Genomic DNA, 24,224 nt, shown 5'->3' with positions numbered 1-24,224 from the left:
TATCGTATTGCTATCATTGGACATACCAATGCATAATCATGAATAGATACGCTTAATGTGACAAAGTTCTGAACAGCAGCAGACTGGCCACATTTCACATCAATCAAGTATACCTGAAAGGACCCGAGGGGTGAAAGCGGGAAGAAATTGAGTTTTAACTGATGCATTTTTAAAAAATGATCTACTAGCATGGCCTCTGCGATCAACTGGTCGATCGCGATTGACGTATTGGGCACCCCTGATATAGATTAGTATTTTATTAAATGAAAAACAGTCAATTAGAATAATGAACTTCAAATAATGGAGCATCGCGTAGTTCTGGCAGGTCACGAGAGTCAAGCGCTCCGGCCGAATCAGCTGATGGCTCAGCTGAGTGATGTTCGCCTATCACAGTACATTCACTAACAGGGCGGTCTACTTAAACAGCCTCCCTCTACTCATTCGGCTGCTCCTCCTGCATGCAAGCGCTGCGCGTTGCTTCGTAAATCCCCTCCACCACCCCAGCTCCATCCCCATGCGTCAAGAATTTGCATTCTCCATTCCTATGTGTTAAGAAGTTGTATTGCTCCATCCTTATGTGTTAAGAAATTGCATTTGCTCCATTTATATGTGTTAAAAACTGCTTTGCTGCTGGATCTGTTCTGTGTGTACCCGTCTAGGGGGGGTTTGGCTGCTGGCCTCCCGGCCTTATCCACGCGGGCTGCGTGGTTGGCGGGAGAGCTCCAGAACAGAGCCATACCGCCAAACATAACTGTATTGCCTTTATTGTCAATAAAGTTCTACTTGATGACAGTGGTCCTGACAGAAATACATTTATTAATGAATGTAAGGTCACTACTTATAATTTACAAAACAGAAGACATTACACCAGATGTTGATTTGAAACTACCAGTAAAGAGAGAGAGACCAATAAGCCTGACCTTGCCAGAACATTACCTTTTTCAAAGACACACAACCAAGGAATTGTCACAAAAAAAGGGAAAACCCTCCTTCATGACTTTTTTTAGTAACAATGTAATATTGTATGGACCACAAGCAAGTTTGCCTTATCCAATTACTGTACAATCCTCATTGTTCAAAGGACAAAGGACACAAAGGGTAATTCTTCAGCTTTGTAACAGGGTTCATGTTATTGACTGCTAGATATAAAGACCTGATTACTTGTTGTCCCACCTCTTTAAGTGTGTTACAATGTGATGGCTGCATGCAAATTTTCACTGTTCAATTGGTTTTGTTGATACACAAAAGTGTGATGCATTGAATTTTCAAATTATTTGTAATTGATTTCAGATTGTTTTCTTTTCAAAGAAAAAAACAGTGTTTTATTTAAATCTTTAAAGTGATTAAATATGCACATATGACCTTTGACGTCTGACTTTGATTTGTGACTCCAGAACAACATATTGCTTCCTTACAGTGAGGCAAGGGATGAGAGAAAGGACGAAAAAATTTGTTCCCCCTGTGCTGTGATTAAATAGCACAAGAATATGGGCTAAAATGTGATGTGCTGTAATTTGGGACCCAAGAATATTTTTGGTCCAATTCACAGCCACTAGGGGGAGCCAGAGACCTGCAGTTGTTGTGACGCATCAGTTTGTCCTTTATGCAGGGTCGGCCTGTGGCATAAAAGGTCTATGCGGGTGTTTAGGGTCACAATCCCTAGGGAGGGCCACACGACCACGAAGGGGGGGGGGGGGTTGTTTATCTAAGGTAAATAACGTTATTTTCGCAATTACGTTATTCATCCCCTATCGCGGAACTAGCGGTATAAATTGTAAATGGAATGGCAACCGAACATTTCATAACAATGTAATGTAAGAAGGATTTTACCAAGCGAACCCCGCCCCCCTCCCCTCGCTCGACAGAATCCAACCCCCCCCTCGCGGTCGTGTGGCCCTCCCTAACCTTAACCACCCCCCCCCCCCCCCCCCCCCCCCCCCCCCCCCCCCCCCCGCCCTGCTCGGACAGATTTGCTTAGGGCCACCATAATCCTAGGGCTGACCCTGCCTTTATGCAATGTTGTTGTAGAGGCATTGTTGTATTTTTAAGATGCTTCCCTAGATACAATGTCATTACATTACAGACATTTAGTAGACGCTCTTATCCAGAGCAACTTACACTTTTCACATAGGATTTACATTGCATCCGTATATCCTTCTTGATATATACTGAATCAATGCAGGTTCAATACCTTGCTCAAGGGTACAACGGCAGTGTCCTACCTGAGAAACGAACCTGTCACCTTTAATTATTCTTCACTCTACATTCATCTGTGCAGTCAGTTGTCAGTGGAGGACAGTTCATATTCAGGTAGGACAGGCAGAGATGCGGTACGAGAAGAAATGGCTGACTGAAACCCATCCCTCCCTGTTTGATGCTACAACCTATTATGTGCGTTTTTGAAGGCTTAGAGCATGGGTGTCAAACTCTGGCCCGCGGGCCAAATTTGGCCCGCAGTGTAATTATATTTGGCCCGCGATGCAATCCCAAATGACTACTAGAGCTGGCCCGCCAGTATTATAGACAAATCCGGCGAAACCCGGAAGTAAAGCAGCGCCGCCATTACTGCGTGCCTTGCTCAGAGACTGTAAAAAATATGGACTAAGATACTGTGACGTCACCCATTGCCTCTCCGTGGGTCTGTAAAACACGTTTTGAAGCTCAATGGCGGCGCGGCCATGTTCTCGATTTGGAGCCAAAACCATAGAGTTAAGCGGTCTTGTGATTTTTACTATGTGATTGACAGTCCGGTGCGGAAAAGCCCATCAACCTGAACGAACGATTGCAGAACGGACTTGAGGCTAGCTGACTGTCTGCCGTTAAGTTTTAAAATATACGATCAAATGTTTACGGAGTTTAATTTCCATCCGTGACTGTACTGTGTCATGTAATCACGTTATATGTATGACATTAATAATACAATTATGTTCAGTTATCTTCAATTTATGTTTCTCGGCAAAACGAATATGCTTAGCTAGCATATCAGCTTGCCAGTGAGCTAGGTAAGCTATCCATGGTTAGCTCACGCATTAGCAATATGAACTACAGGGGAAGAACATCGACTGCACTGATGGTCAATCAATCAGAGATTTGTAGGCTACTGGTGATTTGACTAGGCTAATTTTCATATAACTGTCTGGTAGACCTGCTGTTAACCAAGCAAGTTATCGTCGTAGGTTTTCGCCACAATCAGTTAATGAGCCATTAACTGCAACTACTCCATCGCCGTTTGTGGTGTTTACTTGCTGGGTGACGCTAGCTGACCGATCGTTCGCAAGTCACTTTTTACCGAATAAAAATTAACACTGTCAGCGGTGATTAACAAATCTACCAAGTATTTTAATAACTGATTTACAGGCGTGTAAATATGACAACGCACTTTGAAGAGCAAGTTTTCCACCTGTTGCATAAAGACAAAAATAATGTACATTGAATTTCTAATTATTATTTTCTTGCTAGCTTCTAGCTTTGTCACATTCGTGCAGCATAGCCCAGGTAGACATTTACGGAATGTACACGACTGACAAGCCGTCAAACACGTTTGACAGATGGAATATTTGCCGGTTAGGGTTAGCTAGCTAGTCAAATGGCTTGGTAGCCGAAGTTGCGAACTGTTTTAGCATAGGCTACTGGACTACCACATATAGCAAATAAGCGTTAGCTGATTACGCTTTCTGCCAACTATTATTTGGTTAAGTGGGCTAAAGGAAATAGTAAAAATGACTCGGCTACCGCAAAACTTCAGAGGAGGATTATTTTATGGTCGTCTAGTGCAGCTGTAAATAGCACACGCTATAATGAAACCACTACAAAATGGGATGCCTGCATTTTCTGACTTCGCACAGGTGGACCGTGGTCGGAGACGCCACCTCCCACCCCAGTGACCACAGATTGTAGCCCCTACTGTAGCTCAGTCCTCCGCAGTAATGTCAGTTTCTGGAAAGCAAAGGAAGGACACAGCAGAGCTCCGGGAGCAAAAGTTTCTGTGTGAGCTGGCCTTTCTGTGTGACATCTCAGCTGCTCAGATGCTCTCCATGTTCGGCAGCACTTATCTATGTGAGCAACTTTTCTCCTCGATGAAGATGACTAAAACATCTCACAGGAGACGTCTGACTGATGAACACCTTCGCTCGATACTGAGGATTTCCTCAGCTCAGAGCCTGAGCCCAGGCATTGGTGAACTAGCATCCAAGAAGAGATGCCAGGTATCTGGCTTGGGCAAATCAGATTAGATCAGTGTGTAGCAAACTGAGCAATAATTAACCTTTTCTTTATGCATTTTTTCTTGCTACTCCAAGGCATGGGCTTGAATGGTTGATTGATTTATTATTGTTGTTTTATTTTTAAAATTATTAGCCTGTGGAAAAAGTTTATTTTGATATTTAAATCAGAAGGCTGCAAATAGAAAAGAGGCATACGATTTTTATTTAAATTTCATTTAATAAATTAATGCCATTGATGTGTTTTTTTATTTGAAATTCGATTTTGCATGTCTGCACTATTGTTATATATTGTATAGTAATAAGCGTTGCTTGTTCCATATTCAATGTTAAAGCAAAACTTGTTTGGGTCCATATTAAAAGGTTCATTTGTTCAATGTTGGCCCGCGACTTTGTTCAAGTTTTAAATTTTGGCCCACTGTGTATTTGAGTTTGACACCCCTGGCTTAGAGCTTCAGTTGACAAACAGTTTTTATGCTTTTTATACTTATTTATTTTTTAATACAATTTTTGTTTGTATTTGAAGTCAATAGTATTATAAATTGAGCCAAACATGTAAGTATCTACAATAAAAACACTGAAAAATGCATAGCCTACGTTGCAGTGTCGCCTACGACGGGGATATTTCGTGGAGTGGGCTGCTGTAAAATGCACTGATATTACACAGAATTTACGGTAATTTTTAGGATAGCTTCAACGACATCCCACAAACGGCGTTCAAATTGTCGCCCTTGGAGGACTGAACACAAATGCGAAAGAACTGATGCACTGCAGTTCCCTCTTTAACCGTTAGATGTCACTGCTTTAACAGTTCCAGTACATATTTTCGCGAAAGCATACTAGTTAATTGCGTGAAGAAAATGGACAGGTACACGCTCCCCATTACTGCTAGCTAATCTTGTTGCAGTTTTAAGTCATAGCCAAAGTTAGTTTTGGCGTCTTCATCTTCGACTCAAAAAATATGATTATTTTAGCTCTAAACACCGTTGAGTCCAAATCCTTTTGAACGGAAGTTTGGCGGAAAATAAGCTGCAACAGACCCCATCGAACAGACATAATTTTAAAACAACAGGCCGCGGACATTGAAAATCAATACGCTCTCGTCTTCAACAACCAAGCGATATACTAAAAATAGGTGGCTGTAACCGGCGGAAGCAATTGTTTTGCTTTACATATTCTGCTTCGCTCAGCCGGTTCGGACTATGCTTGGATCGACATTGGGGTGAGTGCCATGGAACGTAGGCTACATGATATTGATTGTATAAAATTATTACCAGAAAAGAATCTAGAGAAATCTGTGGAATATTCAGGTTAGCTATAAAATCAGGCTAGCTATCTTGGGCAGAGTGAATATTACTTCCTAACGTCGGGGTTATCGAATTGGCGTTAGCATGAACCCTTTTGGTTACTGTAGCCTACCGCTCTTTCCCCATAAGGTGGCAGTGCTGGCTAGTATTGTGTACATTTCTTGCAGCGGTTGCTGACGCCTAACATTAGTTTATAACGGTGCCCCTAAATATCCGGTGTCTTTTATTAGGATGTCACTAGCATTTAGCCTAAAGCATTTGAATGTTTATTGTTGACTTATAGCTATATTCACTCATATATGTATGTACTCATTGATGAGTTAAATGCAAATTGATTGGTTTTTGTGCTGCTACCTGTGAGTGTGATTATATCTTTAAATAATATCTGTTGACTGTTTGTGTTTTAATCAAGGAAACAAAATCGTGAACAGATAAAATTTTAACCATAGTTGCATTCACAGGTTTCTGGTAGGTGTATGGTTACCGCTGGGTAGAGTTGGATGTGCATAATTAACTGTCCACACATTTTCGTGAGGAACAAAATGACCACAAAATCAGTGTGTGGCCCCTTGGCGTTAAGGGACGGTAAGCCTCACAGCTGTGGCAAGATGCCCCTGAGGTTAGGTTCTTGGTAAATGGTAAATGGACTGCATTTATATAGCGCTTTTATCCAAAGCACTTTACAATTGATGCCTCTCATTCACCAGAGCAGTTAGGGGTTAGGTGTCTTGCTCAGGGACACTTCGACATGCCCAGGGCGGGGATCAAACCGGCAACCCTTTGACTGCCAGACAACCGCTTTTACCTCCTGAGCTATGTCGCCCCCATTTTTCTGTTTGTCATCATGGTCCTGAGAAACCAGAAGAGACATACTTCAGTGGATCACTTGCACTTGTATAATAAGCCTCTTATCACTGGTCCTCTGAAGCCTCATTTAACTCTAATGGAAAAAAGAGGAAGGGGCTTGTTCAAGCTTACAACCTTTTGTCTCTACTGATGAGAGCAGTTTTGAAGAGCCTTATCGCCCCCCACTTCTATTACTGTGAAGGATGACTGAACTAAACATTCTGTGTTTAGTTCAGTCTTACTTCACAAAGTAGAAGTGGTTCATGTGTCTCTTAACGTTGCAGAAAGCAGTAAGCAATGTGGTATATGAAGACATCCTGTGGTGTTTGTCTTGTACTTGCCCAGAATAAGCTTACTTTTCTTTATGCATCAACAGCTTACTCCAAATATTTACAGCCAAATATTTTGTGAAACGCACCCACTCAAACTCAAGGGCACAGCCGCACACATCTCCACCATGGAATTGAACTTGCAACCCTGCAGAAGCCTGGTGACTTGGCCTGGTGCTGTGCTACACTGTGGAGCATGCAAGAAGACCATACCACCAAACGCCCTTCTCTGAGTTATACAACAGCATGGCGCACGCTGATGACCTCATCGATCAAACAAGGAATCGCACGACATTGCTATTCAGTATTCTTTATTTATTTAGCTTACACACCGCTCACGTGCAGATGTCGTTCACAGCAGGCTGTTCATGGAATCAGCTCAGGCTGAGCGGCAGCACTTCCCCACCTGTGAATTAATCCCATCAGCCCACACTCCTGGGCCGCTCAGAGCCTGCTATTCCCCGAACTCGGGCTGCAGTTAACAGGGAAATAATGTATTTAGTGTATTTACAAGCAAATGGCCATTGGTGTGCTCTAGAGGATAAAACCCCACAAATAATCATTTAGAAAATTAGGGACAAAGTGTCCATTTTCACTTCTCTTCTGGCCTATTAGAATTAAACATATGCAGTGATCAGCATGTGATATTTAGCAGAAATATGATGCATAGAGCACATTTGTGCAGGAAAACAATCAGGGATTAGTCTGTCAAATCAAAATCCCTCTGTGACAACAAAGGCCTGCTGAATTGATCTGCATGTGCATTATTTTCCTGTAGGAGTGTGATCTATTATACTGCTGTTTTATCATGCTTATGTACGTTTTGGTCCTCCAGTATAGAATTTTCATATGCACATGTGTTCTCTCTCTCTCTCTGTCTTTCTCTCATCCTCTCTTTCTCATCCCATCTACACACACGCTCTCACATATCAGAAAAATAGGATCATGTGAAATCTTAATAAATGCAGAAAAGGTGTATTGTAATTTAAATAATGTGCGCAGTGTGTCCCCTACAGTGTCCTAGTTACTGATTGAGCGATTTAGACTCATTTGTAAAATGTGGGGAGTGAAGATGGATCCTTTCATCCACCGGGGGTGGGCGGTGTGGTATAGTGGGTAAGGAACTGGGCTTGTAACCGAAAGGCCATAGGTTTGATTCCTGGGTAGGTCACCGCCGTTGTACTCTTGAGCAAGGTACTTAACCTGCATTGCTTCAGTATATATCCTGCATTATAAATGGATGCAATGCGAATACTATGTAAAAAGCTGTGCAAGTCGCTCTGGATAAGAGTGTCTGCTAAATGCCTGTAATGTAATGTAATAATTCATCCCACTCACCGGCCTCAGAACCTTCAGAGTACAATCCAGTCCCTTTCTGACCTACGTAGGGAAGTGTGTGGTGCTGTGGTTAGAGTGCAGAACTTGCCTTATTATTCAATAGTAAATATTCTCACACACTCGCATTAGTCAATATTGTGCATGGGATGATGGGATGTCATGAAAGGGGGTGGGTGCATTACTATGATACTATATCCAAACAGTGACTCATGGCTGCAATGCATTATGTAAAGCACACAGATGTGGTGATGAGGTTTAGTTGTTGTTTGACCAAATATTAGAAATGGGCAGAACATCAGATTTAAGCGACTTTGGCTGTGGTTAGTGCCAGATGTGGTGGTTCCCACATCTCAGAAACCGCTGCCCTTCGATGATTTTTGCCCACTACAGTCTCTAGAGTTTACGGAGAATAAACAAAAACATAAAGAAAAAAAAATATCCAGTGAGTTCTGTGGACAAAAAACATTTTGCTAATGAGAGAGGTCAGAGGTGAATGGGCATACTTGTTCAAGGTAACAGAAAGGTCACTAATACTCAAATAACAGCTGTGTACAACAGTGATGTTCAGAAGGGAATCTCAGAACAAGCAGTGTGGGGAGCCTTGAAGCAGCTGGGATACAACAGCTGAAGATCACACCGGGTTCCACTCCTGTCAGCTAAGAACAGGAAGATGAAGTCACAGTGGGCACATGATCACCAAAACTGGACAAGTGAAGACTGGAAGAACATTGCCTGGTCTGACGAATCTCGATTTCTGCTGTGACATGAAGATGGTAGCATCAGAGTCTGGGTGTCAACAGCATGAATCCCTGCATCTGTCCTGCCTTGTGTACACGGTGCAAGCTGGTGGCTGGTGGTCTAATGGTGGGGGGAATACTTTCTCAGCACCTTAATACCGTTTAAACATCATTTGAATGCCACAGCATGTCTAAGCATTGTTGCTGACCATGTGCATTCTTTTATGGCCATGGCCATTCTTTTTCGAATTGATGCTTCCGCCGGGATAACGTGCCGTCGTTTCAAGCTGTTATATGACAGGCGACTTCAGTTTACTCCAATGGCCTGTGCCGTCCCCAGATCTCAATCCAATAGAGCAGCTTTGGGATGAATGGGAAGTTCACAGCATAAATGTGCGGCTGTAAAATCTGCAGGAGCTGTATCGAGTCAGCATGTGCCAAAATACCTAAGGAATATTTCCAGGACCTTGCCGAATCCATGCTGCCAAGAATTCTGGCTGTTCTGGAGGCTAAAGGGGATTATACGTATTACTGGATAAGTATACCTAATAAAGTGGCCACTGAATGTGTGTGTGTGTGTGCATAACATAACATAATGACCAGAACAGGCCTTTCAGCTCAACAATGCTCGCCATTTTCCTAACTAAAGTGCTAATTGTATGTGTGTGTGTGTGTGTGTGTGTGTGTGTGTGTATATATATATATATATATAGCTATATATATATATACACACTGTTTTATTGCATAGCATGTATAGCCTATACGTGTGTCAGGTATGACATTCCAGGCTGACTGTCTGATCCAGAGTACTGAAAAGCACTGTAAACAATTTTTTGTTCTGTTGTTTTTTTTTAGGTTAATGAGGGCTGTAAAAATTAACATGTGTGTATGACTTGTAGTGGAAATGACTGTGTACGTGTGTATGGGCTTGTGAGTGTGCGTATGCTTGCATGCGCACACTGTGGGTTATGAGTGCGCTGAAAGAAGTTGTATCTGTTTAAGCTTAACCGTTTCACCCATTTATATGGACTCATAAAAACTAAAACTATAGCCATTAGTGTGCATAGGCTGAGCCAGTGCACTGTACTCCTGGTCCTGTGGAAAAAAAGGATGGTTGTCACAGTGCTTTCATCTGGGGGGTGCAGTGATGCCCAAAGAGGGGTGTAGGGTGGGCGGGTGTGTGTGTGTGTGTGTGTGTGTCTGTGTGTTGAGGGGGGGGGGGGTAGGAGTGCATGGATTGGGACATACAGTACCTGGCAGCATTAGCCATTTGGGCACTTTGCTGGGATCAGCCCTAACTGGTTTTGGCGCTTGGCTGTTAGTTTGGGGCCGGGGCCTGCCCGTTGCTGCGCCCTGCTGATTGGTCGGTGCGTTTGAAGCCGCAGGGGGCGGAAAGAGCCCTTCCAAACCCGGCGAAGTGGATGATGGGGTCAACGACCTGGGCGTGCAGCTGAGAGAGAGGACGGAGAGGGGGGGGAGAACAATTAGACAGCGGCCTTGGCTATTTTGGGAGCTTCTCCCACTAACCCCCAGAACTCCACCCCCTGTCCTGACTCCCAAACTCCCCTAACCCCCCCAGTCCCTCAAGCCGCCCCCGGGCCTTGCTTGGGTGGAGCAAAGGCCCTAACTGTACTGTAATCCTTTTACATAACAGCACTCTACAAACTCTGCAAAGGAGCTCAATTAGTTTTGGATTGGTTCTAAAATTGAAATCGCCACGGCGACCAGAGTGACATCAATGAAGGGGGAGGCGGCAGGTTGCCGGAACCAGGGGGGGGGGGGGCAGCTGGGGCTGAAAGTGGCCCGGGGGTCGATGGAGCGCTCTATTTTTAGGCCCCATCAAATGGGGTGACATCAAAACGCCGCCGCCCCACTTTCTGTTTCCATGTCCGTCAAGCTTAAGAGGAGCTATGAACCTAAAGGTCATGCGCTTGGACATCACAAACGGAACCATGCGTGACTAAAGGCCCAAATCCTTTAAATAGACCAAGGGCAGGTGGGGGAGGGGTTCAGGGCTGTATTTTGGGGTTAGGGGGGAGGTTGCAAATTGGTGGTACATATTACGCCAAGAAGGACCCTGCCAATTCATCTTTTTTAGTGTTGAACCAACAGTCTTTGTTACAGTACTTCACCATGAACATGGGTAATGAACAGAACATCCATAACTGACCTAATTAATGTAGCTACATTATGTACATTGCTTTCGTGTCATTACCTAAAACACTGCTAAAATCCTGTCTTACTGGGTGGGATCTGGGCCAGTAGATTGCAGTAGCTTCAGGTTCACGTGCTGAATGTTCACTGGGTGTCCTTTTTTAGTTCAGTTGTTTCTGTTTGGCCTTATTTGTAGTCAAACCATACTCTCAGAGTTACAGAATTTCTAGGACTCATACTTGGCGCTTCATTCAGCAAAAAAGGAAGCGCTAATTTGAAGCTACTTTGTAAAAACAAAGTATATGTTTCTTAATATTTTAAGAATTTAAAATGAATAATTAAGTAAACCTTTGAACTCTTTAACCGAACATTGGTTTTGTGTTTGAACCCGTAACCTGAAAGCTTGCGTAAACCTATGTCACAGAGACGTAGAAGGGACAGGAGGATTTTAAACTGCAACTTTTTTTTTCACAAGACGCCAGACAGGGTTTTGCCCCCATTGCCCTCCTCTCTCTCCTGTTTTTAATTAAGATCTGCAGAAAGGACAGCTCCGTGAAATCGTAAGTCATCGTCAAGTGCTGCCTTTAAGAGACAGAATCCAGTCCATAATGTCCTACACCTGGCCAACCAACAGAACGCTGCGTTCGCTTTTTATACTGTGGCCCCAGTCTGTTTAACAACCAAATGTTGTCATTTCAGAGTCTGAAGTAGAAGAGTACATTAAGCTTGTTAAAATCTTTCATGGTATTTTGGGAAACCTTTCTCTCATTTCATGAACACCAAAGCCCCCCCCCCCCCCCCCCCCCCACACACACACACACTTCCTGCCGACATTTAAAATTCTTGTTGTGAAAGATAACTTTATTTTAAAGCCAGAATATTGACACATTTTAAAAATCTGATAATCTGATATTCAGTGACCTCAAATACCCCTTCCCCCCGTTCAAATCCCTTTTCCAGTATAATTTCTCCCTGGAAGCATCCCTCCATCCACACTAATGAGGGGTGTTCAGGTTCGACCCTTCCACCAGGACCTCTGAAGGATTTAAGAGAATAGGAATTATTGGGTGGTGTGGGGGGGGGTCCCTTCCCAAAACCCCAGATCTCTCAGGGTGAATGGTGGAACTCCGACCTTTTCATGTGGACATGCGAGGCAGAGGTCAGGGGTTACAGGTCGGGCTTCAGTGATGGTCAGTGCTAATAGAGCACTTTCCTGTACCCAGCGCTCCCAAAATATACACTTTAATCCCTTGAGCTATGCGGTCAAAGTGACGAGCGTGCCCCTTGTTCTCCCTCACACTGGTTTCATCGCAGAACCCCCCCCCCCCCCCGACCTCCCCCAGTCCATGTTTACCAAGTCATTTCATGAAAACGCCCAGTATGTTACAGTCCTGCTTTTATGATGACAAACTGCATTGGCGAATTTGTAGTTTCAGACAAGGACGTCCCTTGAAACTGTCTACAAGGTGCTTTCATGCTTTCAAAATGGAATGTTTTGTGAAGTAGTTTTAACAAAAATATGTGTCTGTGTGTCTGTGTGTGTGAGTGTGTTTGTGTCAGGGAATTAGTAGAAGCTTGCCACCAGTGCCCCACACTCCCCTTCTGCACTCCTCCCATCCTTCATTGCCCCCCCCCCCCCCCCTTATTTGATCCATCCTTTTGTGACATCACACAATGGCCAAAGCACCCATGAAGAAGACTTTCATGCCTGTGTGCTTTTGATAGATCAAGGAGATAAAATGGAGCAGCTGTTTAAATATTGTAATTCTCTTCATGTGTGTACAGTACCCATATGAATGAAGGGGCAGTGCAAGAAAAAAATAACAATGAGAACTGAAAGGTCAACATCAGTGTACACTTTTTCAGCACGTGGATAATAATGGTTGTCTGAATAAGATTTAGAGGGAGATGTGGAATCTTAATCATCTGAAAATGAAAAGTATTTGTATTAAAACACTTTTTGTAACCAGTCTGAGTTAAAATGCTTATAATGTGCACTAGCATAAGGATTTCATATGTGTATTTTACACACGCATCTACTAACTCACACCACTGGTGTGAGGACAGCGCAGCCTTTAATCCCATCCAGACAGCAGCTCACTGTGGCCGAGGGCTGTGAAAGGAATCTGGGTCTTTTTATGACTGGGTATTGCCCTGAGTCCGAACAGCATGCGATGGAACTCGAACAACCCTCAAAGCCCCGGAGTGCCAAGTGATACGGCCCCATTGTACGACTGACTGACCAAAGAGAAAAGAACAGGTGTCCTCCGGTTCCGTGCCCCCACAAAGAGGTCCCGCACTCCAGTGTGTCCACCCGACTGTAACCCCAAACACAGGAACTAAGGTCACTGGAGTGGGAAGCAGGATGGGTGACAGCGAGGGGGGGGGGGGGGGGGGTACTGGCTCTCGAGGCTCAAAAAGGAAAACCAGGAGCATTTCACCAACTACCCACTCCCATGAGCGTCAAACAAAAAGTACTTGACTATTAGCGTTAGCATTAGCATTCCCCGTCCTTACTGGAGACAAAAAAAAAAAATCTGTTATTAAATTTTTTTTGCAGAAACAAAGAGTGTGTCACCAATTGCGACAATTTAAGAGCAAGATTATATTGCAAGATTATATAATAAAGAAAGAAATCAAGGCTGGACATAAGAATAATTACTGCAATAAGAATAAGTTAAACACGTTAAGCCTGTTTCCAATTGAGGCTTCTAAAGACCACTGCTGTTTTACATTTTCAGATCTGTGAGAAGATTCTTCCATAAGATTTTCCCTGTGCTCCACGCAGCCCTGCCTCATAATGAAGGAAACGCACATGTTGGTGACTAGAAAATATCTAGAAAATGTGGGGATGGGTAGCATACTGTTACTATCATTTCCTGGAAATATCCTGGGAATCTTTAACGCAGGTTAAACAGAAAAGCAGAACACAGTTTTTATGAGCAAATAGAGCCTGTCATTTCGTACGCATTGAGAATAATCTGCCCACTGTGTGAGGATAAATCTCTAAAGTCATTTAATGTGCATTCCTCGATAATTTACAAAGAGGGGGCAACCCAGTTATATGGTAATGATGAATGTAGATCAAGTACTGTAACCGAGTTTCCATTTACCAAGGGCATGCCATAGAAACCATAAATTTGGGGGGTTGTCTACTAGCTGTGAAAATGGTCCTGTCATTAGTGGAATTGCAGCAGATCTTTTGACTGGGCAGTATGCACAACTGAAGTCTCTCTTTGCTGCACCACTGGCTGTTTCCGTACTCTCTGTTCATCTGTGACCCACAACAGAGTGTCACCGTCCGATGTTCTGCGACTCAAATTACTGGTCTTTCATCAGGCGAAACTGAGCTCCCTGCACTCTACTGCACGACTTTCCCGCTAGATGCAGAGGTAAATTAAAAGGGAGAATGTGCTTATGAACTGCGAGAAAATTTAACATGTACATGTGGCTAATGCTGTAATCCAGAGCGACTTACATTTAACTGCATTGGGTGAGTCAAGAAGAATGGCGCTAGACCCAGAAAATCAAGTCATCATCTAATTTTCACACAAAATTTGCAACTGATGCAAAGGTGAATGAGTTTTTGAAATTTCCGTGTAACATGCAATCCATTGCAAATTTTATAGCTCATTGTGGAAAATTTGTTTTAAATTTACATTTAATAAATCAGCATGTGATGTGTATGTTCAGAGTGCATAGATCAGCAGTAAATGATCAGCGGGTCATTTCTTTGTGACTTTCTTTAGTTCAGTTTGTGTGTCCCTGAACCCCCCCCTCCCCTGTCCCCTGCAATGAATCCCCAAGAATGCCCTTTGCTCCCCACTCCTTCCATGTTGATTTCTGCCCTTCGGTGTTGACTTTAATCGGTATGTAGCGCTTAGATGAAGAGGTTAACAAGGATGTTGCTGAAAAGGAGGCTACTGCGCTGGCAGGACCAAAGGCCTCCAGCGCTGCGTTTGAATGGACCCCGGAGTTTCGATGGGATGGCCTGACTTTAATGTCCCTGTTGGATCAAAGTGATGGTTTAGGGGTGTGTTGACTGCAGCAGCCTCTCTATCGGGGCAGGGGGTAGCATTTAAGTAGAGACGCAGATAATGGGGGCACTTTCGCTGTGTTTCTGGAGGGGTCATAACCATTCAGCCATTCAGCCCTGCATGAGGGAGTCTGTTCTTCCTTTCATCATGGGACTGAGGCAAAGGATGGGCCAATCACTGGGACCTGTTCCCTCCCCTGCCTAGTCAAGACACACACACACACACACACACACACACGGGCACATGTGCATGCATATAGCCTTCCCCATTACCAGTGTTTTGAAGTTTTTTTTGTCTCTTCCCCCTGCCAATAGTCTCATTCCTCCTCTTCAGTATCAGCTTTGTTTAATCAACATACTTTAATATTTCTTGTGATTCTGTTAAATGTTCCTGTCTCCATAACCCACACTGCCTGTAAAGACTTCTCCTGTGAGGACCTTTCGGGTGGCAGGACCAGTATCAATTTCTGAACGTGTCAGTTCAGAAAGCTTCCCAGCGTGAAGAAAAAACACTCGAACAGTGGCAAAAAACTTGTTGGAAGGAAATCTCAGAAGGTGCAAGTCTATAGAGGGGGAGCCCATCCTCATCTGGTAGTCAGGGTGTCGGTACTGAAGGTAAGGGTAAACGGATTATGAGGGGTGCTCCCTGAGTCTTACTGCATCAGCTGTGCCAGAAGTCTTCTACATGACAATGATAAAGAAGCAATCACTGTCAGTGTGTGCTTTTGACCAGTGGCACTTTGTATCTGTTTTAGGCAGTGGTTGATGTGCTGTCTTTAGAAGCCTGTTGGCGTCTGGTCAGTTTAATTTGTTTTTTCCTCGTTCTAGTTCTTCATTCATTCCTCCTTAGCCCCACCCCCCTGAGGAAACTGCCATCAAGCTGCACAGGAAGTGACCCGCAGGTAGCGATCTGTCACCAGGTTATAGTGTGCAGACTTTCTGGTGATGGCAAGCCTTGCAGGGCATTTGAGGTTGCGCTTACCTCAGAGGTATCTCCTGTGTTCAGTCCAAATAAGGATCTGCAGCATTTCAAGTCTCATTTAATGCTTGTGAACTGCTCGTAGACCTGCAGTGTGGCCAGACTCCTCTTCATCCTGGTGGGAAATGCGATGCTGAGGCAACAAAGGGGATTCACCCCGCGCCAGATTAAGGGCTCAGCGTGTCTTTGTGGTGGCGGCGGTGGCGACACGACGCCAAAATAACAGGCTCATTCGGAGTTTCCGCCGGTTGTTTCTGGGGCTTTACGCGAGCTACTGAAAAGGAGGAACGCAGAACACCCCCCCCCCCCCCCCCCACCAGCCCCCCTACCGTCGAGAAACCGCACAGGGGAAGATTAATGTCGCTCGTGTTCAGAAAACATGTTGTGTGATTAAGTGGGGACCCACTTCAAGAGGACCAGATTTGGAAAAACACACCACTTAAAACAATATGCCTCCCAGGCAGCCTGACTGCCAGGATGAAAGAAAGCTGTGTTCTGAGGGCAGCTCGACCTGTTTTCCGCCTTTTCCCCCCAGAAGCTCTCCCGTGCTTCGATCACGCCGGGCCGTGTGTAGCCTACATCTAGCGCGCAGGTGCCAGCCTTCAGTCCTGGAGGACTGCAGTGTCTACTTGTTCTCAGGGTGTTCTTTGATTGGTTAGTCGTTGATTAGGTTGACGAACGCACGTACCTCGACACCACTGATCTAGCGTATCGGCTTCATGATTCTGGCACATCCCTGAAGCAAGCTGACGGTATTACTGACTTTTAGTGACTTTTGCTGTTGGAATTTCACACCAAAGGGAAGGGGTTGTCTTGGAGGAGGGGAGTGGGAGGTGGTAATGATTCAGGAGCTGTTGTGTACAGTAGGTACATTGCAGTACCATATTGGTGTGTCCATGGCTCAGCAGCAAATTTATATGCTGGTTAGTCCACTGATGTGTTAAAAATACCTGATATCTGAGGCTGATACCCAGATGGTGAAGTCAGAAGAATTAAGAATTGATTGATTATCCTACCGGTGACTGCTGACATTTGAGAGGCATCACTATCACTAGTGGCCTCTCAACTAACATTTGATCCACCAGAGTAAGCAAGCAGTCTGCAGGTGTTTCTGTGCTTGCGTGCCTTCTGTTTGTGGAGAAAACCTGTGTTTTTTCCAAGTATGCAGGTGCAAGGCTGTGGAATGTGTAACCCCTGAGGTCAAAGGTTAAATTAAGTGGTGGTGGTTCTCAGCAAAATGAAAGTTTGGGGAAAATGTGCTTGTTTGGACAGACTAGCATGTGGAAAGGTGGAGGGAGTTGTCCTGTTTTTGAGAGGGATGACTGATTTTATTCTGCTTATGCTGGTGTCCATCGCTGTGCTCTTAGTATCCTGCGTATGTGACTGTGGCTGCCTCTCTCCCTTGACCTGCATGCCAGGTGACCCGTCAGGCTGCTGGCTGACTCCCGCTCCCCCAGCTAAGCGGCCCCCCTCCAAACCTCAGGGCTTCCCTTTGGTTCTTTGGTTGCTTGTGAGAGTTTGTTTGTTTTGCCTTTCCCTTTTCAAACCTGGTGGAATCTTACAAATCAAACTGAAACGTCAATTATTAGCAACGTCAATTACCCGCCAACAAGTGCTGCTCTCTTGTCATTGCCCTGTTCAGCTGTTCTTGTTAAGTAAATGTGGCCTGTGCGCGCATGCTTATGCACACACGCATGCACAGGTCCTTGTGATAAATAGGACCTGTGCATGCGTGTTTGTTAGTCTTGTAGCAGTTCAAAGTCATGCCAGCGAAGCAGAATGTATATCTTGAATCATAAACATTTGAACGAGTTTTGAAACAAAGGAGACGGCAGGGGCCCGAGGGAGGAAGAGAGAGAGAGAGAGAGAGAGGGAGGGGGAGGGAGAGAGAGAGTGAGAGAGAGAGAGAGAGAGAGAGAGAGAGAGAGAGAGAGAATTTCATAATTGCACAGTCCAGCATTTGAACCTCTGAACCAATGGATCATTGCTACAGAAATAAACAGCTAGAATGTCGCTGCGAGAGCTGAGCATAATGAGAGAGAGGATGTTTAATTTATGGGGATTGCAAGCACCCACGGCCTTACCATCCATCCGCCCTGTGTATGCAGTGTGTAGGGGCGTGCAGCTCAATCACTGCCTCACTCACTGACAGAGTCACAGGAAGACACTCCGTGTGTCAGCTCAACTGGCGAACTCGTGGGCTCCCAGTCGACCTGTGGGGTTCATTAGTGAGTGATGAGACACTGCAGTTTCAGCCAAACGGAACCCTTCCTCACGTGCGATGCTACAGCGAACAGTACTTTGCCCTGCGGGGCTGCCAAACACAGTGGGTAGACTCAGCACTGACACGGACCGGCTTCGATACCAGACTATGGCATCACCCATCCACGAATTAGAACAGTGCCTAAACAGGACGAGTCGGTCTCAGTGGAGCAATGGCGGGCGTCCCGCCCAGCACGCGAACCTGCGTCCATCCGGTGATGCGCCTCACTCCCCTACCGCCACGCTACGCTGTCGCTGTTTACGCTCAGCGCCAACCGTAATCCCTCTGGCAGGGGGAGGCGAATCGAAGGGGGCGTGTGTCAACCGAGGATCAGGAAAGCGGGGCACAAGGCAGCCGAAGCACAGCTTCACAGCCCAAACCTGTGCGCTGGCACCCTGCGCCCAGTTTACATTTAGGGTAGAGGAAGCAGGCAGGGGCGAAGACAAACAAACCCACAAGACTGAGCGGGCCAGCAGGATCTGAGTAAAAGCAGAGCCGCACATAAAAGGCGTCTGGAAGGGCAAGTCAGCTTTGAGGTGTGTGTGTGTGTGTGTGTGTGTGTGTGTGTGTGTGTGTGGCTGCAGATGTGTGTGGTGTATGTCAGTGTTTATTTTTTTTGAGTATGTGTGAGTATGTGTGCATCTGTTGGTGTGTGTATACATATGGGAATGTGTGTGTGTGTGTGTGTGTGTGTGTGTGTATGAGAGAGAGTGAGTGTATGCCTGTCTACACTCTCAGAAATAAAGGTACACAAGGGTACAAATTCTGTACAAGTACAAAACTGCACCTCTGAAGGTACTAGTGACGAGCGATTGTACCTTTCTAGGTACTGAATGGTGCCATTTTTTTGTATGTGTATATCTGTATTGGAAAGTGTGTGTGTTTGAGAGAGAGAGTGAGTGTATGCCTGTGTATGTGTGTATCTGTATGGGAGCGTGGGTGTGTTTGTGCCTGGTGTGTGTGTGAGAGAGAGAGAGTGAGTGAGAGTATGCCTGTGTATGTGTGTATCTGTATGGGAGCGGGGGTGTTCGGGGGGGGTGGTGTCATGGGGCGGCGGTGGGCGACTGGATGGGGCCAGATACGGGTAAATATATGAGACAGGGCCAGAGCTCTGATGTCCATTACTCAATCTGTGAACATCTACAGGGTCCCGTTCCCCCTTCTCCTACATCAAGGCATCGGAGCGGCGGGCTGAGCCCCTAAGAAGGCATAAAGAGACCGTCATTAGATAAACAAGTTCGTATTCCTGGCTGAGCCGGATCAAAGCGTCCTATTTCAAGCCCATGAGCCGTTCAACCGGGCAAAATCAAAGACAGATGAGGTCACTGAGACAGGAACCAACGTTCCCGCTGTCCTGTTACAGGCCTCAAGGAAAGGAAGGGAGAAATGTTTCATTATTTTTTTTTTGGGGGGGGGGGGGGGGGCAGGGGGTGGCGGTGGGCATCATCCCATCTGCAGTACATGAAGGATTCCGTGCTCTGCCCAGTCTGCCCATTTGCGTTAGTTCAAGTTTTGATGAGTTATTACTCTCGATTTTTTTTATTTCTGTTGTCTTTAGACATTCTGTCTGAAAATAATTTTTTAGCAAGGTTTCTTTTTGTATTCATAGATGTCATCAATGGATTTGGTGTGTTATTTAATATTCAATTTTAATAATTTAATGATTTTAATGCGTTTCAGCATAGCAGTTAGTGCAGGTCTAATTTGCTAGCTCAAACCATGTCTGCTGGGCCAATTAATGGTGCTCATACTGTATATTGGCAGCAATGGGCCTCCAGGTCAGTGCTCAACCCTGATCTTTGATTCTCCTCTGAAGAGTGGCACCATTTTCTTCCTCTGCTTTGGATCCCCTGTCATTTTTAATTCCAGGCCTGTATAAAGTCACGTTGTTCCCATGTAAACCAACCAGACACACATATTAAAACCAAAAAGCCAATCTCTGTATTGAGACAATGTGCTAATCACAGAATCCGCCAGAAATTTTCTCACGTTTGCTGTGGCTGCAAAGGCTTATGCAGACTCCCTGCTCCTCAAATGAGAGTTCAGTAGGTAAATGATGGAGCCAATGGAGCCAAGTCAGTACATACATTCTTTCTTTTTGCATTTAGTGTTAAGCTGTAATTGTACAGCTCTGAAATGCAGTTATTGCCCAAATGTCTATAGAATGAAAGAGCTTTTCACAAATGTACTGTGGAGATGTTGGTATCTCTATACATCTAATGTGGTGTGCATACCTGCGTGTGTGTGTACATGTGCTCATGTGAGTGAGTGTGTGTGTTTATGCGTTCGTGTGTGAGAGAGAAAGGATGTAGTTAGAAAGAGGCACAGGGGTCAGTGACAACCTTACCCTTTCTGGGTTGACACTCCGAGAGGAAGGACCACAGTGAGGCTCCAGTCCATGGGGAAATCCACTTTCTTCAACGGAAAGAAAAGAGAAAAAAGAAAACAAAATTCCTTGGCTTCCTCAAGAGAGCCATTCACAATTGTAATTGTAAACAATTATCTGGCAATAATCAAACAGCCTCTGGAGCAGACCACCCAAAGAGACTCACGCAGACCCCATCCCCAACCAGCCACCATCAACGCAGACCCCACCCCCAACCAGCCACCATCAACACACACCACCACCAGCAAGGCACCATCAACACAGACACCACTCCCAACCAGCCACCATCGATGCAGACCCCACCCCCCCAACCAGCCACCATCAATGCAGACCCCACCCCCAACCAGCCACCACTCAATGCAGACCCCATCCCCAACCAGCCACCATCAATGCAGACACCACCCCCAACCAGCCACCCATCAATGCAGACCCCCATCCCCAACACCAGCCACATCAACGCAGACCCCATCCCCCAACCAGCCACCATCAACGCAGACCCCACCCCCAACCAGCCACCATCAACACACACCACCACAGCAAGGCACCATCAACACAGACACCACTCCCAACCAGCCACCATCGATGCAGACCCCACCCCCAATCAGCCACCATCAATGCAGACCTCACCCCCAACCAGCCACCATCAATGCAGACCCCATCCCCAACCAGCCACCATCGACGCAGACCCCACCCCCAACCAGCCACCATCAACACAGACACCACTCCCAACCAGCCACCATCGATGCAGACCCCACCCCCAACCAGCCACCATCAACACACACTACCACCAGCAAGGCACCATCAACACTGACCCCACCACCAGTTCGCCACCATCAACACACACCACCACCAGTTCGCCACCATCAACACAGACACTACCACCAACCAGCCACCTGACCTTTGACACCGTTTCCAAAACCATCCATTAGGGAGAAAACTATGCTTCTGTTATGACTAATGGTGGGGTATTGCGTACGTGTGTGTGCGTGCATGCATGAGCATGTGTGAGAGAGAGTTGAGAGTATGCATTACAGACTTTTCCTTTCCCGTGCATGCCCACACAAACACACGCACATACACACACATACACTCGCACGCACACACACACGCATACACAAACGAACAGGGTCAGATAGGGAATGAATTCTTTCCAGTGTAATTAGTAGACATCACCATGTAATCACCACTAAGATGCTCGGCAGATGTGTCATAGTTTCCCCTCTGATGGCATCTGAAGTTAGAATGAAGGAAAGTTTATCAGGTTATCAGAAGCCCTGGGCTAGCACACGAGTCCGGAACACAGGAGGTTGGTCCTGAAAAGGACCAGATAAAGACTGGAGATGTATTTTTAGAGTGGTGTTTTAATTCTTCTGTTCTTCTGGGCTCTGTCCACTGCCATGAAGTACACAAATCTGTGATCGCTTAGGGAGGCATGTGCTGTAATCGCTGTCTTGGGAGTATGCTTCTTTTGAAGGCTGTACACAAAGTGTGTTTGTGTGCACATGCACAAGAACATGTGCGTATATCATGTACATGTATATGTATGTTTGTATGAACGCCCAGTCTGCCTTGTGTGTGTTTGAGATCCATGCATGCAAATGTGCGTTTGCAGACATGTGTTTGTGTGTGCCTGCCTTTTCTTGAGTTAATGAGAAGGTTTTTGTACATGTGTATGTTTGTGTGTTTGTGTAAGACCGAGGTCATTTAGAGTTGGGTGTAATTTAAAGACCTCTGTCTCATGCATTGTCCAAGGTTTTGAGTGGCTGTAGTTGAATTAGACATCAAAGCAAAGGGCTGCAGGATTGAATCCAACGTTGGACACTGCGTGTTCAGGCTCGACTAAGGTCCCCTTGTCTGACCTGCTTCAGTGACCACCTACGGTCAGCTGCTTAAATTGACTATAGGCCACATGTGATCTATGTCAGTTAAGGATCTGTGGCAAGCTGATTACTACCTTAATGTCAGGGAACAAGGAAGTTTAGGCTACTGTATTTCAGCCGAGAGAGGAGAACATACACTGTGTGAATAAACCGTGAGCTTCTTCTAAATGTTGTGGTGGTTGCAGTACTTTTTTGTGTTGGGGGGTGGGGGGAGAAGGCTGCCTCCACCCTGTTATAATCCAGTGGAACTGAGGGACTGTGAATCACCAGCAGGGAGTGAAGAGGGCAGATGATCAAAGACACCAAGATGCTCCTCTTCTTCTTCTGCCGCCCATTTCAAATGAGCGATTTTCTGCTATTAATTAAACATCTTAAGGGCCTTTGAAGGCTTCTGCAGGACGTTCCTTCATCCCAAAACACATGATGCCTCTGGTGCACACCAGTGCCCAAGTGACACATCGCCTCTGATTACGTTGAGAACATTCTGACAATATTTTTATTGGTACACCCCATTTTTATTTTTATTTATTTTTTTGTTTTCAGTCTAACCAGACTGTTACAGACTTGGATAACAGCATGCCGTTGTTGTTGTACTTTTAAGCGTGTGTGGTGGTTGAAATTCACGAACAGGCCATCGAAAACATGCCTTCTGGTAGGGCTCACACCGCCACGCGTCCTGTTGCACCGTTCTGCGTGGCCGTCAGATTTTTATTTCGCGAAAAATGTCGGAAAATAAGGTCGGAAAAATTCTAACCGCATAGATGCCCCTTTATTCTGTCATTACCCTTGTGTTTTTAGTTTTAATATGCGTATACGTGTGTGCACAGTTAAGACAGCAACGTGATATGTATACTCCTGTGGTGCTGACCTTGTGTATGCTTTTTGTGCTATACTAACTTTCAAACGCATGTAATCAATCAAACAATAATGTAATATTATCTTATGAATAATATAAAAAATAAATCATATCAGGTGAAAACAGTGAAACAGCAGACCCACACCCAGGTCTTTGGAGGAGGGGGGGGGTTCTCTGCCTGGCTAACTAATGGGGCATATTTGGATAATAGATAATGGTTATCATTTAAAGACCCATAATTGAAGGAAGGCCAAAATATCATACCCACAATACAACGGGGTATGCCTAAATATGTGAACACCCTTCTCATCTGGAAGAGCGTTGCAGTGGGGTCATCTAGAATGGTTTTTGCAGGAGCTGTAACTGCAACAAAAACATAAATAAATAGATGAAAAACATCAACAGTAAGATTAAATATACTCTGCCACAAATTAAAACAGCCCCTTCAACAGGGTTGAAGAAACACAGACATGGGGAGAGTTTTTTGTTTTTATTTCGACACATCTTGTGAATGGAACCTTTTTCGGTTAGAGTTTGGAAAGATGTCTCTCTTTGATAGTTTGCCACATGCAAAACAGACACATTAAAAATATCTAAAAACAAAGACGGTCTTTTTCATTTCCAAAACCCCAAAGTGAAGATGTTTAATTAAAAGCTGGAGAAGGGGTGACCGAGTCCCTTTTTTAAAGGACACTCAGACTAAGTTTAAAGTGGCTGTGCCCTTTGTTCTGTTTTTGTGTTCACGGCTTGTCTTTGTCTGGAGCCGACTCACAGTATATGTGGTCTGTGTGTTCTCTCCCACCTAATCCAGACCGTCCTTCACATCAAATGAAATGTAATTATAATTTCCAGATTTAATGAATCCCCACAATACATGTTACTTTTGTGTGTGC

General features: G+C 45.1%; 1 protein-coding gene across 1 annotated transcript; it reads left to right on the top strand.

The window, feature by feature from the left end:
* Positions 1-18,381: 18,381 nt before the first annotated feature.
* On the top strand, positions 18,382-21,524 carry LOC118217153 (extensin-like). Its single transcript, XM_035398974.1, has 2 exons — positions 18,382-18,485; positions 20,798-21,524. Exons 1-2 carry the CDS (start codon positions 18,382-18,384, stop codon positions 21,522-21,524), a joined length of 831 nt encoding a protein of 276 aa, XP_035254865.1.
* Positions 21,525-24,224: the final 2,700 nt, after the last annotated feature.

The sequence above is a fragment of the Anguilla anguilla genome, chromosome 17 (assembly GCF_013347855.1).
Source record: "Anguilla anguilla isolate fAngAng1 chromosome 17, fAngAng1.pri, whole genome shotgun sequence".
Taxonomy (NCBI): Eukaryota; Metazoa; Chordata; class Actinopteri; order Anguilliformes; family Anguillidae; genus Anguilla; species Anguilla anguilla.
Note: the sequence above shows the minus strand (reverse complement) of the source record. Positions and strands in the feature narration are given on the sequence as shown.